At 35.0% G+C, this 12,250-nt stretch overlaps 1 protein-coding gene and 2 long non-coding RNA genes across 5 annotated transcripts in view; all 3 read left to right on the forward strand.

Moving 5' to 3' along the window:
- The window catches only part of tmem232 (transmembrane protein 232), a 32,726-nt gene extending 28,265 nt beyond the window's left edge, over positions 1 to 4,461 (forward strand). For all 3 annotated transcript variants that reach the window (XR_015490603.1, XM_087252897.1, NM_001100053.2), the window contains 2 exon segments: positions 2,364 to 2,442; positions 4,207 to 4,461. Coding sequence is in view for 2 of the 3 variants with exons in the window: in XM_087252897.1 (XP_087109023.1) it covers positions 2,364 to 2,442; positions 4,207 to 4,353 (226 nt within the window). In the remaining variant the exon portion in view is untranslated.
- LOC137490176 (uncharacterized) overlaps positions 1 to 12,250 on the forward strand; it is a 331,069-nt gene that overhangs the window by 33,817 nt on the left and 285,002 nt on the right. The gene's annotated exons all lie outside the window — the stretch shown is intronic.
- LOC141385632 (uncharacterized) lies at positions 4,919 to 7,934 on the forward strand. Its single transcript, XR_015491902.1, has 2 exons — positions 4,919 to 6,645; positions 6,699 to 7,934. It is a non-coding gene; the product is annotated as an uncharacterized LOC141385632 (long non-coding RNA).

Below are 12,250 nucleotides of genomic sequence, written 5' to 3' on the forward strand. Positions count from 1 at the left end.
CATTAGTCAAAAATACCAAGTTTATTTCATGTATTTGTGGTGTTTATTCAAGCCTTTCTGAAATGATGAGTCTTACAAAAATGTTGTTTACAATACACACACACACACACATATATTAGCATGTACTAACACCATGTGGCTGTGGTGATTATACCAGTTGAGAATTACACAGCGCTTCACTGTCTTTATTACAAACATGCACTGTTTTAAAAACATTTTAAAATGATAAAAGTTATAAAAATTAGAGAGAGTTGTAGCAAATATTTTAATTTCAAGTTTATTTGCTAAAAAATGTTCTGTAGATGTGTATACATGTTTTTAGAAACATGGCACCTGTCAATCAGTTTGGTGGGCAGGGAAAACCACAGTCCTGTCACGTTGTGGTGGGCCTCAAAATAAATTTCCAATCAGGAAATTTATCATCCCAATATGACAGTGGACACAATACAGACAGTTCTGTCCAAACAGCTTACAAAGGATGATTTTTGGCATAGGTGCCCTTTAATGATTTCACTAAACCCAAATTTTACCTACGGAAATTCAAATAGTTTGGGAATGAGGAGGGGACAATAAGAACAATAAGGTTCCCACTGTGATGCCTCGCTATCGGTGTGTGCAAAGAGTCTGTGCAATCCTCTTGACCAGTATTCTCGGTTAAAATATATTACATTGTAAAATATTTGAAATTCTGACTCAAATATATGTATCATGTATTTTGTTGTTTAAAAATAATTATATTTGTTGATATATGATGGCTGATGGATCCCTACATGTTAGCCTGCACCGTGTTGGAGAGATTGGAGCACAGTCATTAACACTCATACACTACCGACATTTTAGCCTACAGCCAATTGACCTGTATTGCATGTCTTTGTACAGGGGGAAACTGGAGCACCCAGAGGTGCAAACCTGGGGAGAACATGCCAACTCCACACAGAAATGTCAATTCTAAAACGATTTTAAAACGATATCTAAACCATTCACTAATTACATTGCATTAGAACAGCGAACCAATCACAACACGTTTATTTTTTTGGAGGGTGGGCTTTCATCAAACCCAGAACCAATTGAGCTGTTTGTGCCAGTCTGGGGAGAAACATATTGTAATAATTAAAATTATGCCAAAAAAAAATGAGTTTTTCCAATCACCAATCATGAGAGCATGTTCCTGTACACCCCCCAGTAGTATCTGGATGCAGCCTTTATGATGCAAGCTGAGATTGCATCACTCAGCGATGCAATGCCAGACACAATGCACTCAATGGAGTGAGTGACGTCACTGTGAGGATAGGGTTAGAGGTGGGGTTAGGTGAGCGCATTAAAAAGCATTGGATGCAGCTCAGATTGCACTGCACCAGGTGTGCATCCAGACCCCTCTCACACCCCCAAACAGAATCTCAATCAAAACTTTGCAAAAGAGCATTATAGGACCTCTTTAATAGTTGTCTATATGTACATAGTTGTATATATCGTAGTTGTAAAATATTGGCCAATATTTAGTATTTAATATTTAATACTTACTAAGATCATCAGCACAGTTTTTTAAAGATTCACATACTTTGCTATTCACTGGTGTTTTCTCTTTATTTAATCTTTTACATTTCATTATGGGATTTTGAAGTTTTCTTCAACAAATTTTCATGTTTTAGTTTAAAATGGAATATCGTTTGAGTTGGTTATATGAGTAATGGAACAAAAAACAGGTAAACATTTTAGAAACAGTGAAACATCATGCCTATGATATACTGAAGATAAGAGGAAAATTGGATGCTACAAAATATTATGGTATTTTAAAAGTGAAATCATTTCTTGTTGACTTGAATAAAACCTACAAGTTGAATAGAGGCTTAGTATAAAAATTTAATTATTTAGTTTTTTGATGCTTCATAGTGATCCTTAAATAATATATTTTATTATGCATTCAGTGTTAAAACATTTGGTATAAAAACTTGCTCCACTAAATAAGATTTAAGCGGGAGTCTAAGTGTAGTACTACAATAATTTTCTACACAGACAAAAAAGGTTATTAAACATCCAAATACCAAATGTCACAGTATCTCCACTGTACTTTGTTAGTCTTTTTTTTTTTTTTTTTTTTTTTTGTGGTTCGTTTGTTGAATTTAAGTTATTGCATCAACATGCCAACTAATTCTCATTAGATTATAAGTAGACTGTTAGGGTTGGGTTTAGGGATAGTGTAAGTTGAAATGTACTTGCAAAGTTTCTTCTAGTCAGTTGAATGTCTATTGAAGCAGCAGTATCAACAGATATTAGGCAGACAGTCTACTAATATTCAAATGGACCGTCAAAATAAAGTGTTACCCTTTTTCCCCTAATTTCGAATATATATCATGTTTATTCAGACATGGTCAACGGGGAGCTTTTCATATGGACCTTAGAACCAGGACTGACCTCGATCTGATTAAAGTTGTGGAAGATCAAGTAAGTATTAAATTCCCTTTGAGTCTGTTAAGTAATCTGTCAGCTAGCCACAGTGTTAAGTGGTCATAACTACAGGATAAAAGTGCTGTGTACGTTTTTGACTCTTCTAAAGCATAAAAAGATATAATATGTTAGAAACATGCAAGTGAACAGTTGTTTATCAGAAAAAAAGATCAAGTTATTCTGCTTTGAAAAAGTGCATTGCATGTCAGAAAATCTATCTTTGTTTTGGTCTCTATAACCTGCCCACAGGCAGTTTACCCAATTATATTTCAGCACTCTGTGTTGCCTTATGGTGGAAAACAGCGTGTTTTATTTGAGTTTTGAAGGCTGCTACAATGTATACAAATGTGACCTCTGCAGAACAGCAACATGTATAACATAACCATTAAAAATCGAAACATTACATTACTAGATTGTAACACAATGGCTGTGTCTGAATCCGCCTACTACTCAGTAGGTAGTGCATTTGATTTTAAATGTACTTCTCGGCCGTTAGAAATGTACGCTCTATACAGTATGAATGTGAGCAGTATGAATGAAACTCATATTATTAATTAATTAATTAATTCATTTTCTTTTCGGCTTAGTCCTTTTGTTAATCCAGCATATGTTTTACGCAGCGGATGCCCTTCCAGCTGCAACCCATCACTGGGAAACAACCATACACACTCATTCACACACAGACACTACGGACATTTAGCTTACCCAGTTGACATGTACCGCATGTCTTTGGACTTCTGGGGGAAACCAGACCACCCGGAGGAAACCCACACGAACACAGGGCGAACATGCAAACTCCACACAGAAATGCCAACTGACCCAGCCGAGGCTCGAACCAGCGACCTTCTTGCTGTAAGGCGACAACACTACCTACTGCGCCACCGCAGTGCCTGAAACTCGTACCACATCCACCAATTTGTCATTATCATGTGACCTACTCGAGTCCTGTCGCTTCACTCCTATTAATGAATTCTCTCATGGGGCATCATGGGATAGTGTAGCGTCCATCGGATGCAAATTTCAGAATTTCTCTGGAAGTAGGTAATCTGGGTACTTCTCGCATACTGATTTTCGAATTCTATGAATTTAGACATACTACTCGGCTCGCATATTGTTTTTAGCAAAATTAATAGTATGGAGGTATGCGATTTTGGATGCAGCCAATATCTTAACAACACTGATTCTAGTGATAAGCAATTTTTCTGGTTACATCAGATAAAACATGACAGAAACATTTAAATACAGCCATTCAAGAATGGTGCAGAATTGTCCTGTTGGTTTGCGCTCATATTTCTAGCATTCAGTTTTAAATATGCTTATTTTATTTTATGATCCAAGGTGAACTTTCTGCTGCTGCTTTCAGTATGGCAAGAAATGCCATGTAAAGTGTTATTCAAGCTCACATTGGCAGCAATAACACTTAAAAAAAACACATAATCAGTACCTGAGGTGATTGGTAGTAGTTAAAACTGCAATTAGAAATTTCAAGTGAAAAATAATGCCTCTTCCTTATTTTAGTTGGTGTAGGCATCATAATAATGCACACTCCATCATGTTGGTGTTGTCAATCTGGCAACCTGCATTTGCATGGAATCTTGATTTGTGTTTGAACTGCAATACCTAATTTAACCACTTGATTAACTGTATTTTGAAGTTATCTTTAGTATTGATGTTTTTTTTCTTGCTGCTATTGTTTCTCAATGAGCTAATAATAAAGCAAGAGTGTAGAGAATTGCTAATAATCTATTTCAAATCTTTTAGTGGCAAAAAGAATTGAAAATAAGGGAAAGAGAGGAAGAGATGGAAAAGACGGAGCTGGAATTGAGAAAAGAAGAGGAAGAGGAGAAGATCATACAGAAGCGTATGGAAAAGGTCAAAAAGAACACAAAACCTTATGAGTTACAATGAATCAACAGGGATTTACTGCAAAGAATTGTTTTAAAAACAATCATAACCATATAGTAGCTCATCAGAGACATTTCATTAATGAGTTTATTAAAAAAAATGATGAATGTTTTTACTGCATTAACCCTCTACAGCAATGGTCTCAAACTCAATTCTTGGAGGGTCGCTGCTCTGCATAGTTTATCTCCAACCACCTCCAACTCATATCTGCTTAACAGTCTCTAGTCTTGAACACCTTGATTATTTGGATAGGGTAGGAGCAAAACTGTGCAGAGCTGCGGCCCTCCAGGAACCCAGTTTGAAACCTGTCCTTTATAGGGACTCATTGAAATAATCATTGGGAAAAAAGGAAAGTTACTGGTGGTTTTTACAAGAATTTTGATCTTTTATGATTTATAGAGATTGTTCACCCAAAAATTAAAGTTCTGTCATTATACTCTCCCTTCACTTGTTCAAAACTCATTTTAGTTTCCTCCTTGTGTTAAACACAAATATTATTTAATATTTATTAGATATTTTAAAGAATGCTGGCAAGCAACCAGCATTCTTCAAAATGTCTTTTTTTTTTAGCAGATGGAGGAAACTTAGAAATATTTAAAATCCACACAAGGGTAATTTCTCTTTTTTTGTTGAATGTAATCAGTGTCAGTGAAGTTAACTGTTAAAGATTTTCCTGGCCGAAGAACCCTGTTTATCTTGTATTTCTTTAATATTGATGAGAAATCATATTTGAATATAGTTGGTTAGTTAGTTGGTTTATTTATATAGCACATTTTTTACAACACAATGTCGCCCTAAGTGCTGAACACAATCAATACTAATTAAAATAACAAGTCCTACAGCAAATGCATAACAAATAAAGCATAAGACAAACCCCTCAACATTAAAAAGGCTCAACTGCTAAAGAACAAAGATGCAATTTCAGAATCATTTTAAAAACAAAACAGATAAAGGTGGACTGTGTCTAATTCGGGGTGGAAGATTGTTCCAGTATTTTGGGGCAAAAACAGCAAAAGCCCGATCCCCACTTCACTTACACTGGGACATTGGTACAGAAAGAATAAACTGATCAGAAGACCTTAGTGACATACCAGAATTATATACATGTAGGAGATTTGAAAAGATGGTGCCAGAAACCACCTGGAGACAATGCATCATTTGCTTATTTCAAGGGTAAAAGTGATCTCAGAAGTGACCGCTTTATGATCTGAAAATGCCATATCATCTAATGCAAAGGTGCCCAAACTTGGTCCTGGAGGGTCGGTGTCCTTCAAGTTTAGTTCCAACCCCAATAAGACACACGATAGCCTTTCAAGCTCTTACTAGTCTTTCTAAAAACATTCGCGCTGGTGTGTTAAGGCAAGTTGGAGCTAAAATCTGCAGGACACCAACCCTCCAGCACCAAGTTTGTACAACTCTGGTGTAAAGCTGCGGTCACACTGGGCTTTTCCTCCCATAGACTTCCATTCATACGCACACGAATGTGTCAGACCGGAAACGCAGGGTCATGCTTTAAGTTTTGCAGGTTGCTGCGGTGCAAAGTTCAAGCTTGGTGAACTCTGACCTGCGAAATCGCATCGCTTGACTGCGTGAGACCAGTCAAGGATCAAAACATGATCTCTCTGGACAGAAATTTAAAACATGAAGCAATCGCTCGCTTTTTTAAATGTCTAATAAGCTTGTTTAATCCCGCCCCTTTTGGCAGCTCAGTACGACAGAATTTCGCACACACAAACTCTATTGTGACCGTAGTTTAATGCAACATTGCAGACTGATAGATCAGCGGTGACCAACACTGTTGCTGGAGATCGACCTTCCTGCAGATTTCAGTTGCAACCCTGATCAAACACACCTGCCTGTAATTATCAAGTGCTTGATAATTTTTGTGTTGTTTTATGTGGCTTTACACAGTCAGTTGCCTTTTGGGATTATTTTCTACAATTATCAGATAATATGGGATGCTGTGTGCACTTAATTGTACTCACAAACCATTCACGTGGCCTCCGTTTCCCCATGTGAGTAACGTTATATACTTGTATACCATCTCTTTTAATGCATTTGTTTTATTTAAGATCATTTATCATGTTCTTTAGAGCTGTAATGCACTGCAAAACCTGACAGATTGATTAGATGTGGACTGTAGATGTGTCATCTGAAGTGTTATCATACAGTGTTATGCTAGACGTCATCAATAGTCTGCATTTACCAACACGGACTATATCTGAAGTCTTTGGAAGTAATTTGCGTTTTCCTCCTGTAGAAAAACATCATTAGAACAATACTTAGTGGCTCAATGTATTACAGCAGTGTTTTTGAAAGACTAAACATTTTATTAATATAGTGTACAGCAAAGCACATGTGGTCAGAATACAAACGAGTCACAGGTGATAAAGTATTAAGCGTTTTCCCAAAGTAAAGTGTGTCTGAACCAGCTCCAAGCAAAATGCCAGCAGGCGTCTGTAGCTCCGCTTACTCTCCGCCTCTTTGCCCTTGTTTGGTATCCCGCCGTGAGTGCGATGACGCGCAAACAAAATGGCGACGGTTGGCCGCGCCTACTTGTGGCTTCTTTTGCGCTCTTCAGAAACCTATGGGTGACGTTGCAGATACTACGTCCATATTTTTTACAGTCTATGGTCTCACACAGTCACGTGATGCTTTTTAGCAGGTCAGACTTCACTAAGCTTAAACTTTCCACCAAAGCGGACTGTGAAACTTGTCGCATGAGCTGGCGTTTCCGGTCTGACACATTCGCGTGCATATAAAATGGAAGTCTCTAGAGAGAAAAGTCCAGTGTGACCGCAGCTTTACCTGTAGGTTTCAAACAAGCCAGAAGGACTCAATTAGTAAGATCAGGTGTGTTTAACTGGAGATAGAACTAAACTGTGCAGAGCTGTGGCCCTTCAGGAACTGGAATTGAAAACTGTGATTAGACAAAGTGACAAACTACAAGCTTTAAATGTTTGTATCAGTTTTAGATCTTCTAAATGTGAATTTGTCACTGTTTTAGGGCACACTAGCCTATAGATGTCCTAAAAACTAACTATAATGATACTAACATCTAAAATGATACTAACATTTTAATTTCATGGGACTTTTAAGAATAATAAATACTCAAAAAAAAAAAAAAATACATTACTAAAATAATACATTTACTAAAAACAATACATTTTTTCTAAATTTGCAAGCAATATGAAGATTGAGTCTAAAAACAGAAATCCAAACAAACTAAAAGAATCAACAATTTTTATTTTTATTTTTTTCTGAAATTTTTTTCTCTAATGACAGACAGACAGATCATCGTTGGTTGAAAAATTGTAATTGGCAACATGTGGTAAAAAGATGAATACTCTTCAGTTGCCACACTTCTCAAGATTAAAAAACAAAACAAAACAAAACAAAAAAACAGGAATTCTCTCACAGGGTCGAAAAGCATCGACCTGCTGTCATTATCCCGATTCACTACAGTCACGGACCAATTTGGTCATAAAAGTGTGAATTAAGCAGCTAGTTAAAATACAGTGATCACAGCACTTCTGACTGGTCGACAGAACCGAACACCAGCCAACATTTTCATTCAAAAATAATGCTGAATCAACTCAATTAACATTCCAAAATATCACAGTAGCAAGTTAACAAATGATCCTTCACGCTTGATTCCAACAGAAAAAAGGAGAAAAAAACACCCAGAGTAAAGACAAAATAAGCTCTTCCTTCAAAATATAGAAGAAATAATAATAATTTTGAGAAAAACATTCAGTATTTCTGACAACAGGAAGTCTGCGTTTTTGAAATAAACCCTAAAAAAATAGATCACTGTTGCATAAGACAAAAAAGTACATTTGCATAGTTCATGTGTCTTAAAAAGAACATTTTCATTCATAAACTTCACAAACAATCACATGAAGTTTATAATAACCATAATATATGTTTTACGATCAAACACCCTTTTTAACTAAACCTCAATTTATATTATTTTTGATATAAATATATGCATTTTATATTTATATGTGCTAATATATTAATTCTTCAATGATAATTATAGTTGTCTGTGGAAACAATGGAATGATCATTTCAATAGACATTCTTTAGTGCGTAGTCACTGACCTTTGGTGAATTTGTGTTGCTACTAAAAACCTATTTACAATCCTTCCGACTGGATACAATTAACAAATGAAGACAGAAAAGATGACAAATATATACTCTGTATTTACAGTTGGTCAGAATTATTAGCCCCCCCTGAATTATTAGCTCCCCTGTTTATTTTTTCCCTAATTTCTGTTTAACGGAGTGAAGATTTTTTTCAACACATTTCTAAACAATTTAATAACTCATTTCTAATAACTGATTTATTTTATCTTTGTCATGATGACAGTAAATACTATTTGAATAGATATTTTTCAAGACACTTCTATAAAGCCTAAAAGGACATTTAAAGGGTTAAATAGGTTAATTAGGTTATCTAGGCTGGTTAGGGTAATTAGGCAAGTTATTGTGTAATGATGGTTTGTTCTGTAGACTATCAGGAAAAAATATTAATAAAACAAATAAGACTTTCTCCGGAAAAAAAAAAAATATTAACAGACCTACTGTGAAAATGTCCTTGCTCTGTTAAACATCATTTTGGAAATATTTAAAAAAGAAAAAAAAAAATCAAAGGGGGGCTAATAATTCTGACTTCAACTGTATATTTAAAAACACAAAACACAAAAGAAAACATTTTGAAGATTGTTGGAAATGGGTAACCACTGACTTCTACAGTATTTGTTTTTCCCTGGTTACCAGACAGTGGGCCCGTTTCAAAAAGGAGGTTAAGTGAAGTATTTTAACCCTGAAATGAGAGAAACTCTGGGTTTTCCGTTTAAAATGGCAGGTTTGTTATACTGGAGAAAGCAGGGTAAGTCAAGCCTGTTTCTGAAAGAGAGGTAACTTTAACTCACAGTCAGTTACTGTGGTAACTTACTCTGTGAATCTAACCTGGGGTGCGTTTCCCAAAACCATCGTTAGCCAACTAAGGTCGCAAGTTCCGTCGTTACAAACATAGTTTGTTGGTTTGACATTTTCCAAATCCATTGCTCCAATGAACATTCGCAAACTGCGTCGCAAACTTGAGCACTCGCTACTCCAGCTCTGGAGCTGTAGTTAGAAACAGTTCCTGGCTGTGTTCTATTCCCACTTATCCCCCTACGCCCTATTTAGAACATTCTAACTTATTATATTTCACTTTAATATTTAAATAATTTAAATGTAAACTTAAGCAATAACTGTAACAGTCTCTGTTTCACTGATGCAGTGGTGTTGCTTTTTTAAATATACGCTCATATTTGCTATAAATCTGCATGAGCACATCAAGTTCAGCTGGAGAAAACGGTGATCTCTTTTTTTAGATTTTGCCATGGTCACTCGTAATATCTGCGCTCCATTGATAATGCCTTTTTATAGTCGTGGTGTGCGCGCTTAACTCTGAGTTGGTCTACTCAAAGTTGATTGACCTAATTCAGATCCGCTATTCTGAAACCGAAAACTGAGTTTTAAATCTCTCGCTAAATCAACTCAGAGTTCAAGTTTCAACTCTGAGTTGGTTGAACCTCCTTTTTGAAACAGGCCCAGTATCTCCCAATGTGTTCAACAGGAGAAATCAACTCATAAAGGTTTGAGGTCCATTTAAGAAGGAGTACATTTGGACTTTGTATGAAGTACCCCTTTGAATTGTCCATTTAAATGAATGTGATAAACACACATTTCTTGCAGTCATTTGCATTGCTAAAATGATCAAGGGGCAAGAAAGCAAAATAACAGAACACAACACAATACAGACCATGACCTGCATTCCAAATGATGCATTTTGTAAATGCTTGATTTTTAAAGATACACAATCCTTAAAAGATTACTAGCCAAAACCATCTACGGTAGTGTTTTGTTATGCTGCAACCAACAATGAAAATAATGATAATAATTAACATTTAAAAAGAATGTATTTAAAAATTATGTTCATTAAGACAACCCCAACCCTGTAAGAATAAGGCACAATTGTGAGTTAAAACTAAAATAAAAATAAAAAAAATAAAAAAGTGCTGCAACCATGATATCAAAACCCCAGAAACTGATTTACTATTGTTCTCTTGAGATTTTCATAAGTCTGTTCGTTTTATTAATAGTTTGCGTTACACCTATTTGTGATCCGGAGTCAAATATGTTTCAGTTTCTTTTTTAGCCAAATTAATTACTAATCAACCATTCAGTTTTAATAAATGTATCAAATATCTTCATAAAGCATGATCTATACTTTGATATTCTAATGATTTTTCACATAAAAGGTAATTTTCCAGGCCGTGTTGTCAAGACTGCTGCACACATTTAATGTAATGTACAAAATTAAAATAAAATTAATTAAGGACTAATAAAGAAACAATTCCTATAAAAACATTCAAATAAAATTTAAATAAAATAAACAATAATAAAATAGTGCTGCAACCATGATGTCAAAACCCCAAAGACTGACTCACTGTTGGTTAACTTGAGATTTTTCTGATCTTTACTAAATATTCAGATGATTTTTCACATTAAAAGAAGAATTAATCTTCCAGGTGGTATTGTCAAGATTGCAGCACACATTTAATGTGGAAGTAAAGCAGTCTGTCAGGTTTACCTTATTTTGTAAATTGGTTTCCACTTTAATAAAAATATCTTAAACTCGATTACTGTAACCGTTTTGACAAAAATGGCATGTTTTACTACAGTTTTTAGACCTAGGGTGTCGCCATCTTGGAATATCACTGTGTCAGACATCACAGGGTCGGATCCGTTCGCTTAGCTGAACAGATAAAGTGGAATAATGGTCTGAACACAGAGATTGGACAGTCTAATTTAACCCAATGTATGATGTTGTGGATGTGTGCTGGTGCAAATACAAGCATCAGATGCGTGTCTAATATATACAAAAAAAAATGTCTGCGTCACTTCCACATTAATGTAATTAACTAAATAAAAATAAACAGAATTAAGCACTAAAAAATTATATATATATATATATATATATATATATATATATATATATATATATATATATATATATATATATATATAAACTATAAAACAAAATAGTGCAGCAACCATGATGTCAAAAACCCAAAGAAGGAGGAATCCTAAAGGAATCAAAGGAAGCAGGAATCCTAAAGATAATTTCAATACCCTTTTTAAGACTTTTTAAAGACCCTCATTACCACTTCAAGTTCTAATCGGTATCAAACCTTTAACTTAATAAACAGTTGTTAAAAAACAGTTGTAGTTAAATAAATCAATGAAGCACAACCATGCAACAGAGCTCAGATTTAAGCCCCCGTTTAAACTCGCCTTTCTCCAACCAGGAGTGCACAAACTTTAATTTTCCCATTTTGTCGTCTGTTACGCTCTATGGCTTCACGACATGTGGAGAGCGTTACATCTCCTTCCTGTGTTTGTCACAAATTATGTAACATCACCCGGACGAGGAGGTTGGCCGGACAAACCAATGGTGTGGATTGAGCAAGTCATTGTTAATATTAGAAGGAAAATAAATATTTGCTTTTTTGGAGTCAAACACTTTGGACAACGCTTGAACTAAATTTCAGGCCTCATAAAAATACTTTTTAATACCTTTTTAAGACCCTTAATTTTCTTATAATTGATTTAGAAACTTTTAATACTTTTGAAGACTCCGTGGACACCCCAGTGTGGCTTTTCATGGTTTTTTCAATTTATAAATTGCTTGCGATAAACATTTATCACCCTGGATCACAAATAAGTGTCAATTTGTTTTTTAGCAATACATATTACTAAATAAATATTCAGTTTTTATAAAGAAGTATTTATATTTATATATTTAGAAAAAAAAATCTTCATGGAGCATGATTTATGATCTTAT

Source organism: Danio rerio, chromosome 5 (genome assembly GCF_052040795.2).
Source record: "Danio rerio strain M-AB ecotype USA chromosome 5, GRCz13ab, whole genome shotgun sequence".
Classification (NCBI taxonomy): Eukaryota; Metazoa; Chordata; class Actinopteri; order Cypriniformes; family Danionidae; genus Danio; species Danio rerio.